General features: G+C 40.7%; 1 protein-coding gene across 1 annotated transcript; it reads left to right on the top strand.

Moving 5' to 3' along the window:
- The first annotated feature begins 287 nt into the window (after window positions 1-287).
- Window positions 288-27,142, top strand: lmtk2 (lemur tyrosine kinase 2). The gene is made up of 14 exons (XM_056400805.1): window positions 288-797; window positions 7,596-7,729; window positions 7,952-8,105; window positions 8,548-8,624; window positions 9,071-9,189; window positions 9,491-9,578; window positions 14,123-14,253; window positions 17,616-17,700; window positions 19,398-19,519; window positions 20,285-20,434; window positions 20,595-23,676; window positions 23,769-23,901; window positions 23,986-24,240; window positions 24,789-27,142. The coding sequence occupies exons 1-14, from the start codon at window positions 695-697 to the stop codon at window positions 24,815-24,817; spliced, it is 4,662 nt and encodes a 1,553-aa protein (XP_056256780.1). The 5' UTR covers window positions 288-694; the 3' UTR covers window positions 24,818-27,142.
- The last annotated feature ends 603 nt before the right edge of the window (window positions 27,143-27,745 follow it).

The following is a 27,745-nucleotide window of genomic DNA, read 5'->3' as shown; positions in this document are numbered from 1 at the left end:
CGCCTAGTTAATGGGGCTTTACGGTTGTCCATAAATCCAGAAATAAACATTTTACATACACAGGTACTCTTTCCTAATCAGTAATGTGTCCCTCACATGGTTGGCAAGTGACTGCATGTATAAAGCTTTTTCAGCTTTGATACAAAGCGCTGGATTTACATGACTGATAAAACAGGTCGACGCTGATTGGCTGTGTGTGTTTAATGCGAATATACTCTTCGTTGTGATTTGCTCAAGTACTTGTCCATCATTTTCAAGTTTTACGCCCCATTCGGTGATGTGACGTTGTACAGGAACATGGCGCTTTGGAGGAGAGGTGTTCGATTATAGTCAGGGCTACTGGCTAATTTCATTTAGCTATGTTTTTTTAAACAATATTAAGGTACAAACATCAAAGATGATAGGTCGCGAAAGGTGATCGCCCCTTTCGTCTCTATGGACAACGGAACACTACATTTGGTAGCGGTGTTTGCTGTCGTCAGCTAAAACTGTTAGCATTGACATGCTAGCAGAAGCTAGTTAGCTGGCTTACAGTCGCCAGACAAACAGAAAATATGCATGTTTATGTAGCGTACACTGACGTTAAACTCATTATAATCAATGATTAAAACGCTTTATTTAGCATCAAATCAGCCATTTTTCGTTTAGGACGACGATTCCAGTTAGCTAACATTTCGTTAGCTAAGCTAGGAGGATGGAGAGCCGCCATGGATATGTTTTGTTGCTGGCCAGTGGGATTTTTCTTTCGGTGTTTTGGCTGTCTGAAGGTGCCCCTCTTCAGTATCCTCACAAATCAGGTGAGACAGCTGACTGCAAGCTGATACACAGCTAAGCGATTATTTGCTCTCTCACTATAACTACTGTCTGTCCAGCTGCTTAGCTAGCAGATGTTTCTGTCAGCTAATATCTCCTGACTTGGGTAGCTGTTGCTAGTCAGCAGCTAAAAGCTAACAACACAACAAACCTGGCTGTATTTCCTGCTAACCAGTGAGTATATGTATGGACACTTGTAGTAACTGACTGTTGTTTGTTTGGTCACAAACAGTTTACAGAATATAACTACTTTTTGTCAAAATGGGCAGATAAGATTTTTAATAGTGATAATAATGGAAAGTAACAGAATGTCACCGTCACGACTCAGCTAATACCAAACTGGGAAACACAAATATTCCTCTAACAGTGCTCAGAAAACACTTATTTACCTAATCTAGTTTGATTGTGATTGATATTTAACACACGTCAGTTTCCAGGTAGCAGTAATTTGTCTGAGTTAATATAATACAGCCCATTCTAACTGCAGGTTCAGGCATGTTAACCTTTCACTAGGGTTGGTCCACACATTGACATATAACCAAGTTTATAGGACAATAGAATAGATGTTGGACTACCAGCATGGAAACACTGTTTCTTCGTGTTTTGAAGTGAATCTCTTTGATGTTGATTAGTGTCATCACACTTTTCCTCATCACAGCTCACAGTTAGTGTCAGTGGTGTGATCATTTGTTTATTTTAGGATGAATAAAAGTGTATTCATAGAAGAAAATAGTTTATCATTATATTAAATGTCACTGTGATTAAAGGAAAAATGTTGATTGAGAGGCTTTTATACAAACATGAGGAAATTGATTCTATGAAAACAATTCAATTCCAGCAGTTTTACTTGGGATTTTTATGTTTTGTGATAACTGATAGTGGTTGTGGAAAATTAATAGATTTTTGGTGATAAATTTTGGTGATCATTTATCAAGGAAAGCACTTCAAGCATTTGGTGGTTACAGCTTCTCAAATATGAATGTTTGTTTCCCTTTATTTCACTCCAGTGTAAATCAGATACTTTTAAAATGAGAAAAAGTGATTGATTTCAAGATCTTGCATTACATTTTTGATTAATCAAAAAATTGTGAGGAGAATAATCCCTTTTGACAATTAATGATTTTGAAAATTAAGCAGTTGTTCATTAGTTCCAATCCTAATGCTGCTAAATCTGCAAGGGAATGGTTTCTCTGAGCAAGATGCTCAGTCACTGTGGCCTTGCTTGGTATAACCTGCTACCTTGAGAGAAATGAATAGATGCAGACATGAATGTGTTATAGTTACAGTTGGTAATGTGTAACCGTAACAAATTCCAGTCTTATCAGGACCAGTCAATGATTAGCAATGGTGGTGGTTGCTTAATCATAATGCGACATACAGGAAAGCAATGTTGCAATATGAGCATGATTTTTATGCTTTTATTACATCGCAACCTGTCCTTTGCCCCACTTACTGTTTTCATTTACCAGTGTGTACAGGTGTGGTAGAGTAATACTTGACTGTATAATGTTCTGATTTAGGTTATGGTTCACAAGATCACAAGTATAAGACACGAAGTGGGTTAGTCACTTGCAAAGCCAGTTTTCAACTGACATGTGCTCTGTTTACACACATCAAACATGGGCAAAGGTAGATAGGTCAGCTTTACCTGAAGTGCCAGTGTTTTAACTGTAGTAACAGCCAGGTGATAGTGGTATGCCTTGCCTATAAGTCAGGGTGGACATTGGCCTTAACCTTCTTCTACCCTGCTTGGTTATTATCTACGCCCTTAAGCCATAGGGGATGCTGCTATTACAAACCAACATATGCTTTATGTTGCTCTCAGAGGGCAAAGTCTCCAGCCAGAGCTGGTCACTCCAGTTGCTTGCTTCATTTTTAATACCAAACAAGATGTTTTGCATTGTGAGTATGTTACAGAAGATAATGTCCGCATGCATTGTTGTTGACTAGTCTGTTATTTTTCTTATTGTTTTAAAATTGGAAACAATTCTGATTTGTAATTGAAAATGACATAACAGTCCTCCAAATATGGAACCTTACAACGGCAGCCAGAAGTATCGGCTGCTTCAGATGTGTGGGCTCTCAATTTGATTGATGAGACACAGTGCTTGCTATCTCAGCAGACAGCCAAATCTCATCAGAGCCCAAACGTGTCAGCCAGACAATGCCATCTTCCATCCTATACGTAACTGACAGCAGAAGACATCCACTGTTGTGCACACTGGTGGGTTAAAATCTGCAAAAATGGGTCAACTCCTCCTCTGCATGAATGCCTACTGAAATATGCAGTGGAACCGAAATAAGACCTGGCAGCTCCCTGCCATATTGGTCCCAAAAACCAGTTGAGTCATTTGATGGGGCCTGCCAAGTCATAATATGAACCCATGACTCAGATAAGGCCTAAGTGAGGAGAACTGATGCCATGTAGAGCTGCCGTGACCCAGCTCCTGTTTTTTCTATCATACTGCTGCAGGAGTCCTGCTCTGCTTGGAACCCTGGTGCTCCGCTGAAACAGACAGGGGGTGTTTGTATCAAAAAGCTGCCTGTAATTAGAACTAAATGTTTTTCACCAGATTGTTGTGAAGTTGAGATTTATATTGAAGCGAGTTGTAAAAGCCTCTGAACAATTGCTCCTTTTAATGACATGTAAATTATAATTGTAGATGGGGGAAGTGTTTGATGGAAAAATAGCCACAACATATTTTGGAGATGACTGGAACGGGTTTGTTAAGTCTGGTTTATCACTAGCTTCTCTCAGTTTTATGATGGCAGTGATTCTTGCCAATGTAGTGCAGGTTATAAAACAGGATAGTGTAATGCCAGGATCAAGCTACACATACATGTTTCGGAAAATTTTTACTTTGGGAAAGATCGTCCTTTCTGTTTTTCTCAGTCTCTCTTCAGTGTGCCATAGTGGGAGACCCCAGTTATGGGTTCTCCTGTGGTAACCACCTGGGTTTGTTGTGTGACATGGGAACATTTTAGTAATGTATGCAGCAGTTGTCAGTTGCTTGCTGTTCACTTTTAAGGAGGTTTACTGTTTATATAATATACAATTCCCAAATAGAGATTTAGACCAACTTCTAACTCTTGTTTACTATCATATGCTCAGCCTCTGCCAGTGACTATCAGTGTCACAAAATGTCCAATCAGTTCTTGTCACAGAAAAGCACAAAGCAGCGGGGAAGTGTTTCTTTTTTGCATTAGCCATATTTCAACAGCGCTTAAATTCTGCTCAGTTTCTCTCTTATTCATCAGCAGTTCTTTGCCCACGTGTCTGTTTTTCCTATGGTTGAGGAAAAAACACTTCCTTGAGCAGGTCATCAAAGATTTAGATTTGGCAGAGAAAGCCCGGACAGTGCTGTGTCCGGCACACACCACAATTTTTTTTTCACCTAGTGTGACCCTTTTCCCTTCCATCAGACTCTGTTAATATCTTTAGATTGTTCTTACCATCCTTTTCCTCCTCTTATGTGGTGGCTTCCCTTATGAAGAGAAATGATTGATGCTGGTGAAGAAGTCAGGTTAGGTTATGCTAGTTGTCGGTCTGTTCCTAATATAGTATACAACCTTCAAAGGCCCTGTGAGGCCCCGTCATCTCCCTCCTGATGTCGATGATAAATCGCAAGGTAGGAAACACTTTAATTTAACAGCTGTAAGTACACATCTCCATTTAGAGCTACATCCACTGGGCCTGTGTCCTGACTATGGACCCACTTAATCTTTAATTCCTCTTCTCATCAATATTTCACCGCAGACAGTTTCTCTATTGCAGTCTTTAGCAGGGAGGAGAAGTGTGTGCAAGGCATCCCAGAGAGACAGCCATCGGTTAGTAATGGGTAAAATATCTGTGTTTCAGGTATTCACAGCTTGCATCACAGTACATTTCTCTTTACTTTCCCTAAAGGCTAAGTTGCCCATGGTATCTTTGGTTGAGCAAAATACACGCTTTGATGTGGATATCAGTCTTGCAGGTTCCAGTGTTTTCTTTTATGGTTTTCAGTGCAGTAAGGAGGAAAACTTAATGCACATAGACAATTTGTAATTTGTAGAAAATAACACAGAGTGCACAGAAGAATTTTATTTTGATCATCAGTAAAGAGGGCAGATTAAGCAATCCTTTCTATTTTTGTCTGTGATGGCTTGGCGTATGGTGGCAAACATGAAATGAATCTCAATCATGGCTGACACTTTGGTTATCTAATGCTCCACAGGGAGTGTAAGTGATTGCTGCTCATCTCATCTTCTCTCTAATCGGATGTGCAGTCTGGATATACAGTACAACTGCTCCATATGAACAGACCTGACTGGTAGTAAGATCACTGCTCATGTTGGCTGTTGGACTACTTTTCAGCCTCTGTAAGCTCTTATCACAGGTTTATTTCAAGGGGATATTTTATTCATGAACGAATCTTGGGGGAAGGCAGAACTTGGCATCAAGTTAATTAAGTCAGTTCCACACAAGACCTTTGGTACTGAGGCCAGCGTCTGGCCAAATTTGGCACAGTGTCGCCCAAAAAATCCTAAATCTAAAAAGTTGTGAAAACAACCTCCATCTGCACTAGCTTTTCAGGTCTTTTCAAGACACACTAAAATGCCAAAACAGTGGGAAAACTCCTAAATCTGTTCCCTTTTCAACTCTTTTTGTTGGCAAATAGCTAAATTATATATATCATCTAATCTTATCTAATCATCTGGTAAAGAGAGTGACAAAATCATCCCAGTTTTTCTGCTTGGTGTCAGCAGTTAAAACCTTTGTGTTTCAACATTTGTTTGACATTCAAATTACTTTTTTTTTTGTCAGACTGAATAAAATTGACTTATCAACAAGAGTAGCAAAGTATATCAGTTATTGCTGTACTGCTACACTGAGTAGCAGATACCAATTTCATGTGTGCAAAAATCCTTTAACAACCTAAACAGAAATGTAGATTAATGCTGACACCTGTATTATGGGATAGGCTATATGGTATTCAAAATAAAATGATCAAAAAGAGGTTTAGAAATGACGGAAAATATTATTTTTGTAACATAGCAGGAAATGATTGTGTCCAAGCAAGTATATTCCATATTTTGGAAAAGCTCTGTTAACACCATCCACACTAGCTTAGGTTATTGAGAAAGTTAAAAAAAAAAAAAAAAAACAGTTTAATGTAGATGGAATGGCAAAACAGAGAGGAAAAGATGTATTTTCAAATTTAGAGGCTTAGTGTAGACATATCAAACTCATTTATTCCAAAGGGCTCAAACTGTTTGTGTTGCAGTCGTACTCAAATCTCCTTCATGTGCTGATGTGAGAACATGAGACACCTAGTAGCAGGTTTGTAGTCTGGATGTATTCAGCACCTGCTTTCATGTGTCCCTGAAGCAGAAGGAGACTCAGTAGGTGTTGATTCTCCCTCTAGCAGGCAGGATGTACCTGACAAGCTACGACCAGTGGGAGACAGAATAAACACAGGAGGGAGAATGGGGAGGAGTGTCTCACAATTCTCGCTGTTCTTTCAGTACACACACTCTGGCTCACTCACACATCATGCCATGTTGGGATACAATGCAATGGACGGAGATTATGTTTGCCTTTATTACAGTGTGATACAATGTAGGGTAATTGCAATGTTAATGTGCACTTGGAATCAGCGAGTCTCCCAATGAGAACAGAAGTGATATCTGTAAAAGAAAATTCAAGTTGCATGTGGGAGGGATTGACTTGAATTTCTTGTGACTATTCACTCACACTGATTATGATGAGTGATGCAGTGACCAGTAGTCATACCTTTCATATGAGCAGTTAAAAATGAGCAGTGACATTTGGGAGATGAGAAAACAAGGTGGACATGTGGTGAAGGAGCACAGTGACATGTGCACACCGATAGCCAACAAAAGGCTAAAAAAAAAAAAATTCTTTTTTCAGAATTATCATGGCTGAGTCAAATCAAATCAAATCACATCTGGTATAAATATGGTTTTGCTGCCTAATGTAGTCCACTTTTATTTCCTATAGTAGCACTAATCTGTGCTTCATACTTGAATATACTGGAATAAATTGGGCCTCTCTAGGTGACGTATTTTGTTTGTTGAAGCAATCTCTGGAGCAAAAGATTTTGCACTAAATTGGAAATCACTTTCAGTGACATAGGAAGCTTTGGCTGCATAAATGTTGGCTGGCATCAGTGTAGTAGTGAGCGAGTAGCAGCTGAGCGGCGCAGTGGGCGTGTTGCAAGGCTGCTTTCAACCCTGACACTGGAACTGCTGGGCCAGCAGCATCGTCACCGGCACAGACCCACACCTTCTGTTACCACTGCTGCATTATCAGCTGCTTATCAGCAAGTGGAAACCCCCACAACTGTCTCTCTGAATGGCTGATGAGGGATAGAGTTTGGGGTTTTTGGCCTGGAGAGTCACAATTATTGTTGTGCTGTGTTTTGCGGGAATGGTAAAAACAAAAAGAAACAGTCAGAATTATTGTGTGTCTTGCTCAGTGTTGCAGCTCACCATTGCTTCCCACTGCTGTGAAATGGAACAATAAGCTCAAGACATTTCATTGCAGGAGCAGTGTGCAGGGTATTTTTGTTGTCGAGCTTGAATGTACCTTTGTTGTGAGTGGATTTAGAAAAAGAGCCAGCACACCCAGCCAGAGTGTGCCGTATTACTGTCAAACACCATTATGTTTATGCTTGTAACTTAGCAGTGCTGTCAGGTACCTTCTCTTCTAAATAAAATTTAAAGCACAGCTATAAATGTGAATGATTTGGCATCGTTTCTGTCTGCTTTTCTTATTTCAGGTGGAAGCACAGGAGACCCTGTGTCTGTGTCTCTCTACTTGTCCCTGGTGGTGTCACTGACGGCGCTTGTGGCCTTGGTGGTGTTGCTTGTGAACTGTGTGACCTGCTGCAAGGAAAGGGAGATCAACTTCAAGGTAAGAGTCTTGGGAGACAGGTAGCTCCAATTGCTCCAATGCAGATTACACCTAATGAATACAGAGTGGGAATGGATTGTGATGGATGTCTATGAATTTAAGTTTTGCTGTGAAACATAAACACAATATTATCATGTTGTAGTATCATGGCTAGCCTGTTTTGATCTCCATAAAATCATATATATATTTATTTATTTATTTATTTATTTCTTGTTGACGCAGGAGTTTGAGGACCACTTTGATGATGAGATCGACTTCACCCCGCCGGCAGAGGACACGCCATCTATGCAGTCCCCAGCCGAGGTGTACACCCTCGCTGTGTCCCCTGTGGCCCTGCCTGGACCCCCACACCTCCAACCTCCTGCCCGCATCACAGGTCAGACACATGCACACTCTCAAACAGATAAATACTGTGTTTCAAAACGCATTGTATACATTCATTCCTTCAAACATCTGTCCGTGTACATATCACCCATATAGTGTATACATCTACAAATGATATATTGATAATGTTTACTGTGTAATCTTGTGTACTTCTAAATATACAACCTTTTTTGATATAATATTTTGGAAAGATATGTGAAGATTGGTGTGTTTTTCCTGATCATGTGCCTTTTATACTTTAATAGAGTACTACCTGATAGTAGTCAAATCTCTGTAAAACACATTTTCAGAAAAATTGCACTGTAGTTTTCATTTTGGTGATTTAAATAAATCGTAGGTTTGTATGGAGCTTTTTAAGATCAGCACAGTTGTGATCCACAAATGTAACGATTCCAAAACTCCAGGTGAAACTTGTTTTGTGGTTGGTTTCACAGAGGGATCCACAAACTTCCAAGTTGCACGTCATAATCTGAGTTATATCCAGGAGATCGGCAATGGCTGGTTTGGCCAGGTAAGATTTTTGTTTTCCTTTTAATGAACAGGTTTTGCAGTGTCCCCTAAATTAAAACTGAAAATTTTAAGTTAATGTTTGGTTGAATAGGTTTATTCTATACAGCTTTTTAACCATGGAGAGCTCATCTGTATCACAGGCTGGTTTTATGCTCTGAATCTGTTATAACTCAAGCTTTATGTACATATTCTTCCCCCCTGTTTTTATTGCTTATTCTGCAGCACATTTTAAGATGGATAAGTAATTATACATGTTCTCCAAATGAATCCTCAACGTGTCCAGTGGAATACCCATCTTTCATTACTATTTTTCAATGTTTCTCTCTGCAGTTGCTGGCATCCCTTGACCTCTTTTTAAAAAAATTCACACAGACCTGGAGGAATAAATATTGTATGGGCTTTTTGTCTGTATCTTGTTGAGTTGAAAGTGCTGTCATGTATTAACAGGTCCTTCTAAGTGAAATCTACACAGATCCAGGTGGAGCCAGAGTGGTGGTGAAAGAGTTAAAAGCTAATGCAAGTGCCAAGGAGCAGAATGACTTCCTGCAGCAGGGAGATCCATACAGGTATATACATTTTCTTTTCTTTTTGAACACCCCAGCCTTCTTGGCTGTTTTTTATCAGCTCCCCATTGTATAATTAGTAAGTATTTGATTGATTTATGATAATATTTTATATTTACCTCAGTTACTCTTGTAGTGTGACATGCACTCAGTAGATGTAAACAAAAATAGCTTCTATTACATCACTGTAAGGTTGGCAGCACCCTCTATCTTTCTTCTTACACATTGCATCAGACTTAATCTCCTTGAAAGTCTTAAATTTATTATTTTAAAGCTCGGGTTTCATCTTATTTTGTCTTCACAGAGTGCTGCAGCATCCAAACATCCTCCAGTGCCTCGGACAGTGTGTTGAGGCCATTCCCTTCCTGCTCATCTTTGAGTATTGTGAAATGGTGAGTGACCACATCCTCTGCTAAATGCTATTTGTGAGCACAAAATACACCAGCAGCCAGCTGCTAATGCACAAAAAGTAGTTGAGTGTGCATGAGTTAAAAATAGTTCAATAATATCTATAATTAATCACATTATGTTAATGGGAAAGTAATTGATAGGCTAAAACACATCTGCTACGTGTAATACCTAGTGTATCTAGTGTCCAATGATGCATAGATGGTTTATTTACTAGTTTCTATTTCAGTACTTCCTCAATTAGAAGACTTAATTGATTGAGAAATCTGAGAATTAGTTCTTGTCACTCTGTTAAGCTCACAGATTCATAGGGCAGGACCTCTTCAAACACTGTCCAGCTAGAATACATAGCTGACCTGCCCTATTGGCTATCTGGTCTGAAAGCTTACTGTCTCAATCCGAAATTAGCCTTCCTTTCATCTAAACATATTGAAGTGACTCAGACTTCATCATGGCAGCTGATTTTTTCACTGTTTCTCTTTATCTATTCTGGGTGGGCTGGGCCCTGACTGCAGGGAGCCCCCCTTCCCTCCCCCCCATCCCTGCTCCCCTCCTCCTGCCGAAGTCGCATAGCTAGTCTAAGCCTGGACTTCTCACATTCCCACCTCGCCCAGTAAAGCAACAGGCTCCATTTACGCTCCTCTGGTGTCAGCTCCCACCAGTTGCTGTGTTTGTGCATTTTTATGGGTAGCACCTTGTGCATGTTGGAGACTGTTGAGTTCAGTCTAAAGTAAACTAAGCTACTCCTGAAGAAACCTATGGGGTGCTGAATGCAAGGAGCCAAAAATGTTACCAAAGAATATACACCACCCCAGGGTCTACTTGATTTATCTTAATAGGATAAATTTTTACGATCAGAAATACAGCACTCGTAGTTGTGTAATCTTAGCTTTTTGTGTCATGGGCTCTAAATAATTTGTTTATTTATAAAGTAACCAGGAAAATAGAAAACACTGCACATTAACTCACTTTTGCATTACCTTGAAATAATGATGGTAGCTTACATTCTTCAGGTTTTTCTGTTTTTCTTTCCACTCAGTGTCATGTGTACTTTTTTCCAAAGTTTACTGCCTTGTTTTCCCCTTCTTTCGTTTTTCTTATCTGTTTCCGCATGCCACCTGTTGGAGTCTGTTATGATTGTTATTGGTTGACTGACTGTAAGGGGTGTGTGTGCATCATTAAACACACTTATCATATGTACTCTTCAACTGAAATTGCTTAGGTTTTAATTTATTCATGCAGATCTGTAGTTAGAAAGTAACAAAAACAAAAACAAACAGAAAAAGAACCAGAGCCTCTAACTAGTATTACAAACACAGAAATAACCACGTAGTTTGTTTTCATCTATACCTGACTCTACCGTTGAATCGGATGACCCAGCTATAAATTATCTTGTGTGTGTGTGTCTGGGTGCAGAGAACGGGCACTGGTCCACCCACTAACTGCTTGATGCCAGGATACAGGATGCCCTTTATCATGGTAACCACGAATGAGTTGGCACAACCTGAGCCATAAAGTTAGACTTCACAGTTGTTTAGAGGGAATCATCACATTCATCTGGTGGCTTTAAATCTGCAGCCTGTGTAATGTATTAGTTGCACATGTGCAAATATGCACACATGCACATTTTGATTTGTGCTCCTTGGATGTTGAGGCATATTTAATATTTTTATTTGCAGGAAAAAGGAAATGCATTTCTGCTGTTAAGGTGACACAAAAAAAATTTGTAGTAACTCTGCCTCCACCTTGGCTTCCCGTTTGTCCAACCCGCTAACGGGTCCAGCAGGATCCAATTCAGCTCATCTTGCCAGACATTACATATATTTGTTGGGCCAGAGTATTGTCAGCTGCCCAAGCCTGGCTCAGTGTCCTGGCATTGTGGTCTTTCCCAGCCAGCTCCAGTAACATCTCTTGACAGGAGATGGAATTGAGTCAAGGTGAATGACTTATCACAAGTGCGTGTGAGTCGTTATGGAAGATGACGTGATGAAGAGCAGGTCCTGTTTGTTGAAGGTGATAATGTGTGAGGGTAGCACAACTGAGTGATGTCTTGGCTTGTTATCCCTCGCTGGAAAAATAGTTTGGAGCTCTGCATCCGAGTGGAACCTTGTCTTTTTCACAATACGCTCTTTATTTCTTTCATATGTACAAGTCCCAGTTGCAAGGACTACACTCAAAACATCAAAATAAAATGTAGTTCATGTAGAAACAAGTGGCATGTCAATCATCCTCTCGATGTCGAAACATGAAATGTGACACCGCAGCTGCGCAGTGGACAAGGTGAATCCCCAAAAACCAATCGACTGTGACGTTCCCTCAGACAGCCTGGTGATTGATGGTGGTTTTTCCGTCCTGTATCACCCGTGCTGGGTAACCCTGACTCAAAGCATTTTAGACATCAGAATACATCAAGCAACTGGTGCAGGGGCCACATAATGTCACATACCATAGTGTGAGTGACAGCTTCTAATGCATGGATCTCCTGCCTGGTGCCTGGCCAAGACGTTAGTCAGACCCTTCTCTGGTTCAGGGTCTCGGATACAAGCCAACTGACTTTTGGCTTTTGGAAGTCGTTGATCTTAATTTATTATGGTTGTTATAGCAACAATCCTCCCAGTGTGATTGAGTTGCTCTTTATGTTATTGGCATTCATGAAGTTATACATTACTGACCACGCTTTGCCCTTAAGTGTACTGAGCATTATAATTCACCCTGTGGGAAAAGTTGCCCTTATGTGGTTGGTGTCCTTTTGTCTTCTTTAGGCTAATTAGCCTTTTCAGAACTTGCTCCAGTGATGCTAATTCACTGTTAAAATCAGTGCTGATTGAACAGCGACAGCTGGTTGGTTACACTCTTGTCCTTGGTGACTTTGAAAGGTTTTTGCATAATAATGTTGTATCTTATGAGTGATTTAGCTTGGATTTCACAGGTCTTTGAATGGCCCACCTGCTCTGCTTAACTTACAAGTAAATAATCAGAATATAATCGGCTTCTTCCACTAGCAGCTTGAAGGACAAGCACTTAAAATAGATTGAAAACTTTTTTTTTCTTTTTTTACATAACTCGATCATGTGGTGGCTGAGCCAGACATGAATCTATGCACTGGGAACTTGGCACATTCTTGCTTATTCACATGTCAGACACAAGGCCTAATTGTTTTGGCCTTTCACCATTAATGTTGTTTCATTAACAGCACTGAAACCCCCCCCCCCCCCCCCAACAGCTAATCACCTGCTGCGAAGCCTTCACAAATAAAGACAGGCAGAGGGTATCACTTACCATACATTGAATATAGCTCTTCTGTGAAAACTCCTTCTAAGAGCTGTGTGTGTGCTTGTCTGTGTGAGGGTGTATGTATAGTATGTGTGTGTATGCGGGGTCGAATGTGGTTGAAGCAAACAAATAGTGCTTACATAAGATGAATGATCTAAGCTGCTTGTAGTGAGATAGCTCAGGGAAAAGTAAACACACAAACACAAACTTGCACGTGCAGTTAGTGCATGTGACTTGACATTTTTCACAAAAGCGCCTCATATCCTATATGACTCCAGTGTGTGTACAGTATGTTCTTAGCGGCTAATTCCTCAGGGCAGCTCCGTTCTGCCGGCTAATCGGGGCTCTTCTTTGCTTCGACTCCGTGGTTAACATGATCTCAAAAGCACACATAACTCAAATGCACACACACACTTAGGAAGATTTAAATAAGCTGCTCAATAAAACGCCCACTCTCTCAAGTTGGAGCTTTGACTTTGTTTGTACATATTGTAGTGGAATATCAGAAAGGCTCAAAGTACAGTACACTGCATTAACAGTCTCTCAACCATTGTATATATTGATGAATGATAACCACAGGTGTCCACAGAAATTCCTACTCAGCCCTGGGTTGTGAACCTGCGCACAGCTGAGACCCCTCGGTGGTCTTCGTGACCCTGGACTCAGTCAAGCTATAAAGATTACTGTGATCTTATTAGAGATATACCTCTATTTCCAGATTGACTTTCTTATATCAACTTCTCACAGCTCTCGGATCACACACTGGTGAGCTGACATGCGACATTCTAACATGAGACTGAATTTCACTTTCTATCTGTGTGTGTGTGTGAGCGTGTGCACAGGTGTGTACGTTTGAGCATTAATTACATCCCAAGACAATAAACAAAGTTCCTCGTCCTGCTTCCCCTGGTCTTCTCTCCCATCCACTCATGAGCGCCGAAACTCAAGCGTACACAGGCACAGTTTATTTCACTGACCTGAGCTGGACTCTTTTATTTATAAATCCCTGAGACACAGCATAGAGGTCCATTAAGCAGCGGTACCCTTATTTGGTCCTCTCACACATCAGCAGTGAGAATTGCTGAGGAGACGGGAACAGGAGAGCCTACTGCCCCCGTGTGGCCATATCTGCGCATTGCATTCCACTTGTTAAATTGCCCCTTACAAGCTATAATACAAATAAGGTTGAATGTTTTATCTGTGATACTGATGAGCTAATGAAGCTGTGCGTGTTTGTCTTTGTGTGTGTTTGCAGGGGGATTTGCGGGGCTATCTGTCTCAGCAGGATTGGATGTTCAGAAATGCTGAGTTGCTGCAGCTGCAGAGGATGGCCTGTGAAATTGCTGCCGGTGTCACTCACCTTCACAAACACAACTTCCTGCACAGGTAGCACTTCAGAATTGCAACACTTGAGCAAACAACCAGATTTGTGACGCGCTAAGCTAAGCATTGTCTTTTCTTGTACCACTTTTTAATTCAAAGAATTCAGCTGCTGTTTGTGTCTAGCTATGACTGACATTGCCGCAAAGACATTACATATATTACTTATATCACAGATCTTTTACGTTTGTCACTGAGCTATTGTTTTATGCTTTTGTACCCCAGTTTAGTTTACTGAATTGTTACAAAGATATCTTACACATGTAGCTGTTTTTTGTTTATTGCTGCCCTAAGTGTTTTGATCATTGTTGATAGTCTTTGATAGATATGTAATGTCTTCTTGTCAGTGACAATAGTCATAAAGCTCATGAGATATGATTGTAAAGACTTAGGTCGACTGTTAGTTTTGCTTTAGTGCTTACTCTCCAACCAGTTTCAGGAGTACCAGTGTTTTCCAAAAAAGGTGTGTATAGCAGGGAGGCTCTGTTTCATTTTCATTTTTACCCCAGCGAGTACTGGATGTCTGGCTACTAGCAGCCAGCAGGTTACAGGGGGTGTTGGAAACGTGTGGCTTGGGGGTAACATACGATGCGCAGCTCATCAGCTCTATTTTGCATGCTCAGAATAAGCTCAGTGGGTTCCAATTACACAGCTCCCATGCATTGCCACAGTGTCAGCTGTCCACTTCCAGAGGGATATGATGATTCTGCGCTTTGCTTGTAAGAGGATAGCCTCATATTGGGCGTTGTGTTTTAAACCTTGTTACAACTCAAAGGAAGGATGGAAGGAATTTAAACCAATATATAGTTTAAAATATATATGGGTTTAAATTTAATAATTTACAATTGTAAAAATATTTCTGTGACTTTTTTTAACCACAAAAAAAAAAAAAAAAAAAAAAGGTTACACAAAATGAGTGCAGCCACATGCTGGCAGACCTGAATGAGAAGCTGTTGATGCTGCAGCACCATAGTCACACAACCCTTGAGGCAAGTGCTGTGTGGGCTGATATCCAAAGTTGAAACTACAGCTTTGCAATGCAAGGTTGAGAATGGTGCTGCAGAAGAGCAAAACACATGCTGCACTGTGTGTCATGAAAGAATACTCTCATTCAGAAACTGAGGAGGCATGGATCAGTGACAGCTTTCCATATAGCACTGCCAAGTTTTCTTGAGATTTAATGTGTTATAATAAGTAATAAATAAGTTTGGGTTGTTATTTTCTATTCCAGTTTAGATTTTACATTAATATGAGTTGTGTTTCTCAGTATTTACTTATAAATGTCTTGGTCTACCATCCATCCATGCCAACTCATAAGCTTATATTTAGTTTATGTAGAAAAATTATATTTCTGAAACACAGTTATAATGTTAATTCACATCTTTATGTTTTTGCTGAAATTGAGAATCCTCATTATTCCAGCACTTATTCAGAGCATAACAGAATTTCAGGTGAAACTGATTATAGTTTGTTTTGCCTTTTCCCTATCTGGTGACTGGAGGAAAATGTATGTCAGTCTGTACTCGTGCATATCCTTGATCTTTAACCTCCTAAGACCTGAGCTCTATTCTTTGCTATTTAGGCTGATTGGGACCTGAGAAAAATGATGTCCACATATGAGGACATTAGTTTTAAATTTCGATTACTGAGTGGCAGTATAATATCCTCATATGTGGTCACCAGGCCCTTGTTGAGAAAAAGTTAGTATTGTGGTCTAGAGAACCCAAAATGTGAGGTCCACATATGTGGACGCCAGGTCCTAGGAGGTTAAATAGGCCTGGCAGAGCTTCTATGAACATTTAGCATCATTATCCTGCTGACATATGAAATCCTCCAGAAATGTTGGCCAGATACTACTCTCTAGTCAATATACACTTATTATGGCACAGCTAACCAAACCTAAAATCATCATATTCCCACATCTTGACTATTTGCATTACTGTGTTTGACAGGAGGTTTTATTCACTGTTGCGTTTATGAATTCACAACTCTTACTCTATTTCAGTGTTTAAGAGAAGAGTTTGTGTTTGACCTGTGCCAGATGTGTAGACTTTCATTTCACTGAAGAAGTAATTTTCCTCTGAGATCTCTGTCTGTTAATTGTTCTTTGACTGTTCTTTTAAATAGTGGAATTTGTTGTTGATCAACTAATTTATTAACTGACCAGTTTGTCTCTACTCTAGAATATATACTCAAACACACATATATAGGAGCTTATATGTTGATATTTTTTTTTACTATTTTACATAATTAAATAGTTATATTAAAAATAAAATATATCATTATTGATATTAATTCATAATTACATTATAAGGAAATATTTGGAGGAGATACGGGATGCAAAAGTTCTACCAAATGGTTTGCAGAGATGTTTTTCAATTTCCAACTGGCATTCTTGTGATAGTGATTATTAACAATTGTTGGTAGTGACCTTTAGTGTTTTTAACCACAGTGTCATTCAGAACCTAAACTGAGCACAGTGAAAATTCATTTAACGGTTTAAGTAAAGTTACACCACACTTCACACGTCTAATGGCATGGGAGCGATCACTGCCATGCCACATATGAGCCTTGTAGGGTTAACATGTTGGACCCGTTTCTCTGTTACTGTGTTACTGTATGTCGGGCTCTCAGCCAACAGCAGAGGACAGGGCAACAGGACAGTTTAAAATAAATCTCCATTCATCTTACAGAGGTTTCAGCGGCTCTGACAGTAGCTGGGACATGTGCATGCGAGAACGCTGGTGTCAGCAGTGTTTGTCGTTAGGCGAGTAAAAGGGACTTGGAACCTGTGCACAGGGAATGCCGTAGGGCTACAGAGAAACCAAAGCCTGTTTCTTCATTCAGTGTGAATGAACTACCATATGTCTACTTAATTTGCAGAGACAGCCTCATAGCTTCTTACGCCCTCTCCTGGGTGGCACACAAAAGGGTTACATAGCATGTGTTTCCCTCTAGAACCTATTCTGCTGCTGTACGCATGAGTCAGGAATAGCCCCTGTGTGAGTCCTGTCGCAAGGTGAAGAGCAGAGGCAGAAGCCAGTCTGTTAATTTCCTGTAGTAATCAAAGTCATTTATGACCCTTGCCAGTTTCCCCTGTCCTCAATTCTTGCTCTGTAATCTTAGCCTTTGAGATTAAGAGCATATGGGGGATTCCTTTTTGATGTTGATAGTATTCATTTTGTATTCACTTAACACTGGTATTTGCAGTAACTTCTCTTTGCAGACACAGGCACAAGCATGAGCTGAATGTTTTTGATACAAGCGATGATCCTAAACTTGCCCGCAAGCGACATAATTGGTAAATATGAGCGTGGAAAGTGTCTAATCCACTCCTACATGTCATGTTTTTCTCCATGCTCTCATAGTGATTTGGCTCTGAGGAACTGCTACCTGACTGCAGATCTTACTGTCAAAGTGGGAGACTATGGAATTGGACCCTACAGATACAAAGTAAGCAGTAACCCTGTTCAGTTTCAGATGCTTTTTGCATAGAGATTGATTCATTCCATTATTGTTTTATGGCTCTGCATATTCTTGTGTCAACACCAGCACCTGCGCACACAAAGACGCATTAGACTGGTCTGTTGACTAAGGCCAGTTTTAATTTTGCTTAGTTGCATCAGAATTTGTGGAGGAGATTCAGATTATTAGCAGTGATCCCACAAGTCTTACATTGTCTTTTTTTTTTTTTTTTTGTGGTGATTTAAATAAAGTGAAAACCCTTGCATAAAAAAAGTAGCTGCTTAAAATCAGATTTCTGACACATTGCCTAACACTGTGGGCATTAGAAACTGGGATACATCAAATAAATGCTTGAAATGCCTTCTCCCTCTGAGGTTCACAGCGCCATCTAGAGTCTCTGTGAGGAGAAAGATAGAAGTGTACACTACCATACGAGGATGTGTGGGAGAGACTGTGAATCCCTGATGGATCAGTCAGTTAAAACCCTGTTGGAGTGATGTTTGTTTGCTTTTTGATTAATTTATTATCCTTTTTTCCTGATTGGGAAACCACTGATGAAGTACTTTATAATGAATATTAATGACTAATTTTAAGCCACAGTCTCCCAGAATTTCTTTGAACAGAAATTTGTCAAGAATGACATATACTCACAGTAAGTGGTTTGCAAAAAACAATGAAAAGGGAAAAGTTTATAGTTTTTTAAAATGTGTATGAAATAAACAAAGTTTAGCAGTTTGAATCTGATACCCCCATTTTTTTGCAAAAGCCCAAAAATAATGTTCCCAAAATAAAAAGGCTACTGTTCTTCAAACCTTTTGATTGCTTTCATAACCCTGCTCTCCTTTTAAAGATAACTCTTTAAAGTACAAGAGATACTGAACCAAAGTTACAGAGACATGTACAGGCAGAAATATAAGGTTTGTTTTTCACAGTGTGTATCTTTTTCGGGATTAAAAAGGGAATGTAAGGCCTGTATTGTAGAAAGCACTTTGGAGCCATAGCCACAAGTCTGAACCAGGTCTGTGTCAGGATACTCAGGATGCTTTCAAACAGTGTTTGTAGATTGAGTCTGGCGCAGACTGTAACATGATTAAAGTAGCACTACCAGGGTCAAATCGTCCCACGGGTGGGTGTATTTTAAAAGATTAAGTAGAGCTTAAATTTACCAAATGATTCCTCCTAAGATAGCTGAGAAGTACTCCACTTAATGCATCTTATGAATTTAAGATGCATGTCTTAAGTCTGGCCATTTGTTACCTCCAGATGATCTGACAGAAAATAAATCATCATTCATCATAGGCCATGCAGATGTTTGCCTTTGATCGATTGCATATTTCACGGATGTATTCCCATCGTCTCCTCATGTAACTTGACATGCTGCATATGTCTTCAGGCAGTTTTGTCTGCTGCATTCCTTAAATACTGCTGATCTGACAGTTTGGCTGTCTGAATTTAATACTCATAAGATAAGGTCACCCAGTGAATCTATTTCTGTAGAAGAAAGGGAGAGGCAGAGTGAGAGTGCATTGCCTCATTGAGAGGTAATACACCACTAAATTTCTACTGTTTGTACAAACTTCACCTCATTTAATGTAATATATTTTCACTGTCTCCTAGAAACCTACACTGTTTGTAAAAGTAAAACACTTTGACTGAAGTTTTTTTATTTTACAATGTTACTATAGGAGGATTACATCATCACAGAGGATGACGTGTTTGCTCCCCTTCGCTGGTTGGCTCCTGAGCTGGTGGGTGAGCGCCATGGGGGTGTGATTACTATGGAGCAGACCAAGCCCAGTAATGTGTGGTAAGTTCATGACTGCAGCTCTACAGTTAAACTAAAACTAACTAATTAAACTGACAGTAGAAAACATTTTTAGAAATCTATACCTCCATAATAATCCAGATATGTTTTAAGATGACACTCCTGAGAGAGAGAAGTAAAGATTTTGAGGTTAACATCAATATTTTAAGTTTTCAAATCTATTGAGTTATAATGGCTTATTGAATATTGTTAGGTATAATAGATGTTGCGGCTATAGTCATGTCATATAATCAGAATTTACATGTGAAATATATTTAAAATGAGATTAAGTGTCACAGTAAGTTGCTCTGTAGTACACATCTTGCTCATTGCTGAGAAAACAAGTCATTTCTGCTCATACCAGAATTTGTAAACCACAATCAGACTAATGTCCAAAAGAGTGGAAAAAAACACTGACACTGCACCACCTAAGCATCTCTCCACATTTTACAGTCTTCTCAGCCCCTCCCTGACTTCAAGACTCATTGCCCAAATGCTATCCGGTCATAAATTACACAATTTACATAAGGTAGTTCTAGTTACAAAAGCCAGATTTGCCCCTGAATAAAAATATGTTGATGTTCACAATGTTCCTCATATGAAGAGCAACTTATTAGTAATTTGAATTAGTGAGTGTTTGAATTAGACACCTGCTACTCATGTAGTTTATTTAAAATCACTGTTTACTTGGCCTTGGATACTCGATACAACTCACCTCTTTCCCTGCAGTAAATTACAAACAGCTATTTTGTCGTTACTTGTCTGTAGGTCCTTGGGGGTGACATTGTGGGAGCTCTTCGAGAATGCTGCTCAGCCGTACCCACATCTGTCTGACCGTGAGGTTCTCAATCATGTGATCAAGGAACAACAAGTCAAACTCTTTAAGCCACAGCTTGACCTGCCTTATTCGGACAGATGGTGCGTCTTTGGAATATGTGTATTAGAACAAATCATATTAAAAAAATAGTACTGTATAAATGAGACACATATAAGTCGTTTAGCTCAAATTGGGTTTTAAATTATTTAGCCATTAAAAATATATCTAAAAAAAAGATGTCTGTTTTGCGTGTAACTGCAGGTATGAGGTCCTCCAGTTCTGCTGGCTGTCCCCAGACAAGCGGGCCACAGCAGAGGAAGTGCACCGTTTGCTTATCTACCTGCGCATGCAAGGCCAGAAGGACATCGAAGAAGATTTTGAGCAGCGCTGGGATGCTCTCAAGCCTAACCCCTCCACACGGCAGACCACTGTTAGTCACTCCTCTTTCCCTATCCTGGAACAGTTCGCTGATGACGCCCTGCGACAAGAGATCGATGAAGTTCTTACTGTCACTGAGACTAGCAAAGGTCTCAGCTTCGAGTATGTATGGGAGGCAGCTAAGCACGACCACTATGACGGAAACCATGGCCGCTCAAGCATGGACACAACGTTGAACTACCACAGCATGTTCTTTCCTGTTTCCAGCGCAGACATCCAGGCACATTTCCCTGATCCTTCAGCCAGAACAGCGGTCACGGAAAGTGTTAACACTCCATCGGGAATACCTGGGATTGTACCTGTGTTTGATGCACAAAAGCCATCTAATGGAAATGAATTTTACATACAACTAGAAGAGCAAGGGGAAAGCACTGTTGGGGAAGAAGGGAATAGAGGACAAGACTTGGACTTTAGTTCAGGCCGGCAAGACTTTGTTATTCTCCAAGATGTCCGTCTGGATGAGTCTAGCACCGATGCTGACTTTTTCCACCAAAGCATTGACTCCAAGGATTCCTATTTACCCGACAGTCACATCTGGTCATCTCTTGAAAATGACAGCCCATACCACACCAACATTTTCACAGATGGAGGGTCCAAGCAAGAGGACTCCCCTTCCTGGAGACAGAGTTTCATGGAGCTTCCAGAGCGCAATGGAAACCCTTTCCATGAAGGGACACCTCCAGAGCACCAGGAGTCAGATGAAGATAAACGCTATGGGGATTCTTTTTTAGGGGATTGTTCAGAAGCCACTCCACACCTGGTGGATCTTGTGAAAGTGGAGGGGGAGAACACAGATGTGAAGAGGCTTCTGAACACTGAAAAGCTAGCTGACAACTTTATGTTTCTCAAAGACCAGAACCTGATGAAAGATGGATCTCTTTTCTCCACAAGTCCACAGCAGAATTTTCTTTCACCTGGCATAGCCCACGAACCAGAAGACGCATTCAGAATGAGGTCTTGGGACAACCTTGAGACTTTAGGCAGCTTAAACACAGCAGACACTTATTCCAAACCTGCAGCAAGTAGCACATCCTCAAGACAGGAACTTTTGGACTCTCCAAGTACCAGCTTGGGGGAGTTAAGTCAGTCTCTGGTAGAAAATGTAACACTGGTGCCTTCCATTACAGTGGTCACAGAAGATGACACAAGTAACCAGCTGCCAGTTAGAAACAGTTCTTCCACCGAAGACCTTGGTCTGCTGCAATCCTTAGACAGAGGTATAGACTCTGGTTTTGATTCTACCTCAGAGAGGTTTGAGGTTATCGTTAGTCAAACTGATGGCCACACCCCTGAATTCTCTGAAAGTGCCACCTCAGACTCATTGTGCACAGATGCCAAAATTCCCAGCCTTGGAGACTACCTTGGAACCTCAGAGGATAGTGCTCAGCTCGTAGAAAGTAAAATGCCTGAAAACCTGCAAGTCCAAGCTGTGTCCTCAGACAACGGGCACAGTGAAGACCTAACAAGCAACGATTTGTTGAGTGAACTCATTGAGGATGCAGATATAGAACTGGAAACCACTCTGTCTGACCACGAAGAGTCCTTTATCGATACTAATGGAAAACCTCTTGTGAGATCTTCTCTGTTGGTCTCTGGGCCGTCTTTGGACCAGATCAGCCAGGACAGCTTACTGGAAGACAGTATGTCCACCACTCTACCAACTGTAGACAATTCAGCTGAGACACCAGACTCTCTAGACTCCCTTGATATCCACAGGCTTGGGGAACAGGCAGAAGAGCTGAACGGTCAAATAGTTCAACACAAACTCCAGCCTCCATACAAAATATCAGACAGTGGGTATGAGACAGAGAACCTAGAGTCTCCTGAGTGGAATTTTCAGCCTAACGTTAAAGACCACTCCCCTGTAAAAAATGGCACGAGTGTTGCCAAAGGAGAGGTTGAGACAGAAGAGTCCACAGCTCCAACAAATCTGGTTCCACCGGAGATCATCATTTCTGAAGCAGAGGGTGTGCTGGATACTCACAATGAGGATCCCAGTGAGGTCCAGGAGCCGGATCCCGCAGCTCCTGCTGAGGAATCGCTCATGGGCAGTAATTACAGAGACTCTGCCTACTTCTCAGACAATGAATCAGAACCTGAGAAGAAGTCTGAAGAAGCAGCTGGAGGTCCTGCTGAAGTCACGTGGCTGAGGAACTCGACCGATGAGGTCAGCGGGCCCCCTGGGGGGCCGGCACTGGAGGTTAACGAGCAGGGAGATGTAGATTCCTTATTTCCTCAGCTAAAGTCTTCTGTAGCTGCTGAAGGACAGGCGGAGGTTGGAGAAACACCTGATACTGATAATGGGGGCATGTTACTGAAGGGAGATTCAGATATCACAGAGAAATGTGAGAGAGAGGCGACTAACAGCCTCGATGAAGATGGAAACAAATCAACGTTTTTCAAGGATGTAACATCTAGCCATCAGCCAGACCTTTCAGAGGATCCAGAAACCTCAACTCCACTTCCTTCTGCCACCACATTAAAGCCGGTGCCAGAGAGCGCAGTTCATGCTAAACTAACCAGAACCTACGCCAGTGATGGTCATAAAATAAAAGAGCCGGACATGGAGGGGCGTTACCTGGGGAGGCGGGACGGCTCGGGTTTAGATGTGCAGGAGGACGGCGTGGATGCTGACGAGGAGGACGAGAACAGCGATGATTCTGATGACGACATTCGTGCATATCAGCTACACAGCTCCAGCTCAGAGAGCGAGGATGATACCGTGCATACAGTGCCGCTTATTATCTCAGATGACAGTAGTGCAAAGAACCTTAAGAGCTTGTTGAAACCCACCACCTTGAACATCGAGGCATCGTCCTCCCCATTTGCCACGAGGTGCAATGCAGATAACTCCAGGAGAGCTGTGTCCTTCTTCGATGATGTCACTGTCTACCTGTTCGACCAGGTGAAGTATTGTCTATCTAGGCTTAGGGTTAGAGTTTTGTAAGACATGTTTGTGGGGCCATTCTAATTAAAATTTGATGCATCATGATTCAGGAGACTCCCACCAAGGAACTGGGTGATCACTCTTCAGGCTCAAACAGTCGGGTACCAGAGTTCAGCAGCCCAGTGCCCACTGCCAGCTACCTGAACCGGTTCGCCAACTCTGAAAGCTCCACAGATGAAGAAGGTAACAGAAAAACCTACCAAATGTATGCAGCTGCTGAGAAATTGTCCCATTATGTGTTGTGACTCGTTTTCTGAATCCCTACAGGTGGTGGTTTTGAGTGGGATGACGACTTCTCCTCCCCTGCGCCCGCTTTCTTACCTAAGAACGATAAAGACCCAATATCTAAGGCTATGTCCTCATCTGCAGCATCTCGCTTTTCCTCTCCGCCCCCTGCAGCAGGGCGCCTGCTGGAGCCCAGCTGGTCCAGCTCCTCAAACTACTCCCGTTTTTCCATCTCACCTGCCAGCATCGCTAGCTTCTCCCTGACACATCTTACTGACTCCGACATCGAACAAGGAGGCAAGTTTAGCATGGCATTTGATCACACCAAATCTGTGCAGGCTTAAAGGAATACTTTGACATCTTTGGGACATGTATTTGAACACTTTCTTAAATTAATTAGATGTGAAGATTAGCACCATCCTCATGTGTGCAAGATAAATATGAAGCTACAGCCAGCAGCCTGTTAGCTTAGCTTAGCTTAGCATAAGCTGAAGTCTCTGCTGGCTGCCTGAGAATCTAACATAACATGATAGAGATATAACATGTTAATTAGTGAGCTTTATAGGTGGTAGGTAGATTTTGTTTCTCATCTTTGGACAGAACTAGTCTGTGTACTAAACCAAGCTAACCAAGTAACCAACCAAATTCTCTAACCAGAAAGTGTTGACAAACTAGCCCTTTAAAAATCGTTCACTTTCATTGAAGTCTTCATCTCATACATTTTTCTCATCAGATTTTACATGTAACATGTTCATTAGGTCGATGATATGAAATAGTCAAATTTGAGTAATATCCCTCAGTTGAACACATGTTTAAACTCTCTTATCCTCTTTTCTTCACCTCAGGAAGCAGTGAGGACGGCGAAAAAGACTAGTGTGATAAATGAAAGGACAATTGATCATCACACTATTGAGAAATGAACGTATACTCGCACTTTTTTTGGGAATGGAGAACGGCTGAATAAGGACAAATGACACGGCTTGTGGGTTCAAACCGTGGATGCTTCTCTCAGGCAGAACTGTTCTTCATGGATGTTGGCCATGAGAACAAAGGCTGTAAACTGACTTTCAGCAAATAAGACAGACAAGGCCCAGTCCCAGTCTGAGCGACATCACCTCTCCAGCTACATCAGTGTGTGTGATTTCAGTTCAGTGCAATTCCACTTTGGAAAAAAACAAAACAAAAGAAAACGACTAAAAACGGGCCTAGCTTCTAAATGTTTGCTTTAAAGACTCATCAAGCGCATTCCAAGTGTTTGGCTGCTTCTTTTTGTTGTGTGTCTAAGTGCACTCCTTCTCCAGGACTTTTGCATCACCAAAAAAAAAAAAGGAAAAAAAAAAAAGACTTTTTATGTTCTGAATTGATGGACACACTGGGCTGGCAAACTTACCACTACAGCCAAATAGGAATAAGCTCTTTGATTTCAGCAGACCTAAAACTGAAGATCCAAGCTTTTTCTGTAACATAGTTGATTTTGCTCCTTCATGTTGTGCGATTATTTCAGTGGTTGCCTTTTTTGGAAGAGGGATTTGTTTTTCGTAACCTTTCATTGGGTGTAGTCACAATCTCCTAACGGGAGAGAAACAATGTGTGGTATCCTTCTGTAGCAGCATTTGAAAAAGAAGGGTTGAAATTTAGGAAGCACCATCCATGCATAGAATGATTGGATAACTAAATCCCTCATCTACAGAGGTGACACACTGTATGCTCCTTTATTTATGTTTGAGAGGAGCGTTTACAGTAAGTAGTTTCATATTTTTTGAGACATCTCAGTAAGAATTGTGGGTATTATTAGACGAGGATTGTCAGATTAATCCTTAAAGCCGGGATTAAATGAAAGACAATTTTTGAGGAAAAGCTTAAACAAGTTATTTATGTTGTAACGCTTAATTTTAATGCTCTGAGTGCAGCGAGTCACTTGGATGGATTTCGTCTCCACAGCTCGTCACTCGGTCTGATCACAGTGCCTGTTGATGCTGTAAAGACGGCTGCACTCCTCAATTTGCTATCACTACAAAATTTCAAATCACATAAAGTGAGATTGTGTAAAAAAGTGGGAGATTTTATTTTTAACTGTCAGAATGAAGAAATGTATCAAGCTGTTTGTAAACAAATGTGCAATGAATTTCATGAATTGGTTGAAATTCGTGTCATAGTTCATAGGATGACCCGGTGAACGTGGCGGCGTTTCTTCAGTAATGTGCAGGGACTTAAAGCTTCATTAAGAAAAAGAAATCACTACTAGAACAAAAAACACTGCTGCTTTATCAACTTCAGTGTCATGAACAGAGTTGTCTGCCTTTGTTGTTGTTTTTTTTTTTTTTTTTTTTTTTTTATTTTGTGTCAAACTTAATTAATCTGCTCAGATGGCATTTTCCTCCTAAAGGAACTCTTTGTCCAGTTGAAATTTTTGAGCGTTTCATCGTTGTATCTTATCATTTGCAGGGCATCCATTGTTTCTGTGGCTGTACAGGGTTGGTTGGGGATCTGTGTGTCATGATCAGTTTCTGTATAGGAGCGAATAATGCAAATGGTTATGGATCAAGATATGCTTCCCCTCCCCAAGGTTTCCATGTACAGCTATAAAATCAGTTATATGAAACTGTAGCTTATACAGTTACTATATGGTTCTTTACTTTTAATGAGTCAAACACTTTAAAGATTTTGTCACTGACCTGATGAACAGCTATATTTCACCTGTAGTAGATAATGTCCATCTCCCCCGCCCCCACACAGAAGGCACTGTATCTTAGACAATGTTAACCTCTGTTTAAAACCAGCAGCCTGTGCTTCAGTTAAACTTGAACATTTATTTAAGGAAATCTTGTTTTGTTTGACTACAGTATACATTTTGCTTAATCTTGCACATTTGAGAAATGTAACTTAATGTTGAACTGTACTGATGTATATAAATGTTTAATTTTTTTTTTTGTCTGTAAATGGGAAATGATGTAACTGAGTTATAGGTATGAGGTTTCATTTTGTAACTTAAAGCTGAGTTGATCAGAGGAACATATCACAGTCATTGGCTAAAAAGCAGTTAAATTAAGACACAGAAGCGGATGTGAATTCATTCTGTCCTTTAAACTTGTAGATTTTAAAAATATTTTTACTTCATATTGATCATGCTTAGTGTAATTGAATGAAATGTTTATAATTACACTGTTTAATATGAAAATAAATGCAAATGAACTTCTAATTGGTTTGGTATGGTATGGCTGGTATCTCATGTAACATTTCTTCTGTGGACAAGCTGTCCATAGTAAGCCAATGTGAAGGTGGCTGGTGTTTTCGCAGGCAACAGGCTCTTATGATGTGGGATATAATCACTGGTACCATATCAGGTACAGTGGTATCACCTGGACACGGTTTTTAGCTCTTCACACAACACTAAGACTGCTCGGGCGGGTGTTGGGGTACTAGAAAGGTCTGGACTGGGCTCTGCTGTGCTAGAGTTTCTCTGGAGAATTAGAGAATTGCCTCTGCAGTATGTGACAGGCGTGGAAAGGAAGGCTGTGAATGTTGATGCCCATGAACTGGTTGAGTGGTGAATCGTCCAGGGCTTTACTGTCTTTGACGTGACTTACAGGATAGAACGAGATAAGAGAATATAGTTTAGAATATTAGAAAATGGTACATTCACTTCCGATCAAGATTGGCCGACACCGTGCACCAAGTGTTTTATGCACAAACACCCTGTGCTGAGTGTCAGCAGGTCAGAAGATTTGTGCTATTGAAATGGCACAAAATCCCCCTCCACTCAAAAGGGTTAGGGTTGACAGGATTTTTTTAATAAGGAAGT

The sequence above is a fragment of the Seriola aureovittata genome, chromosome 17 (assembly GCF_021018895.1).
Source record: "Seriola aureovittata isolate HTS-2021-v1 ecotype China chromosome 17, ASM2101889v1, whole genome shotgun sequence".
In the NCBI taxonomy this organism is placed as follows: Eukaryota; Metazoa; Chordata; class Actinopteri; order Carangiformes; family Carangidae; genus Seriola; species Seriola aureovittata.
Note: the sequence above shows the minus strand (reverse complement) of the source record. Positions and strands in the feature narration are given on the sequence as shown.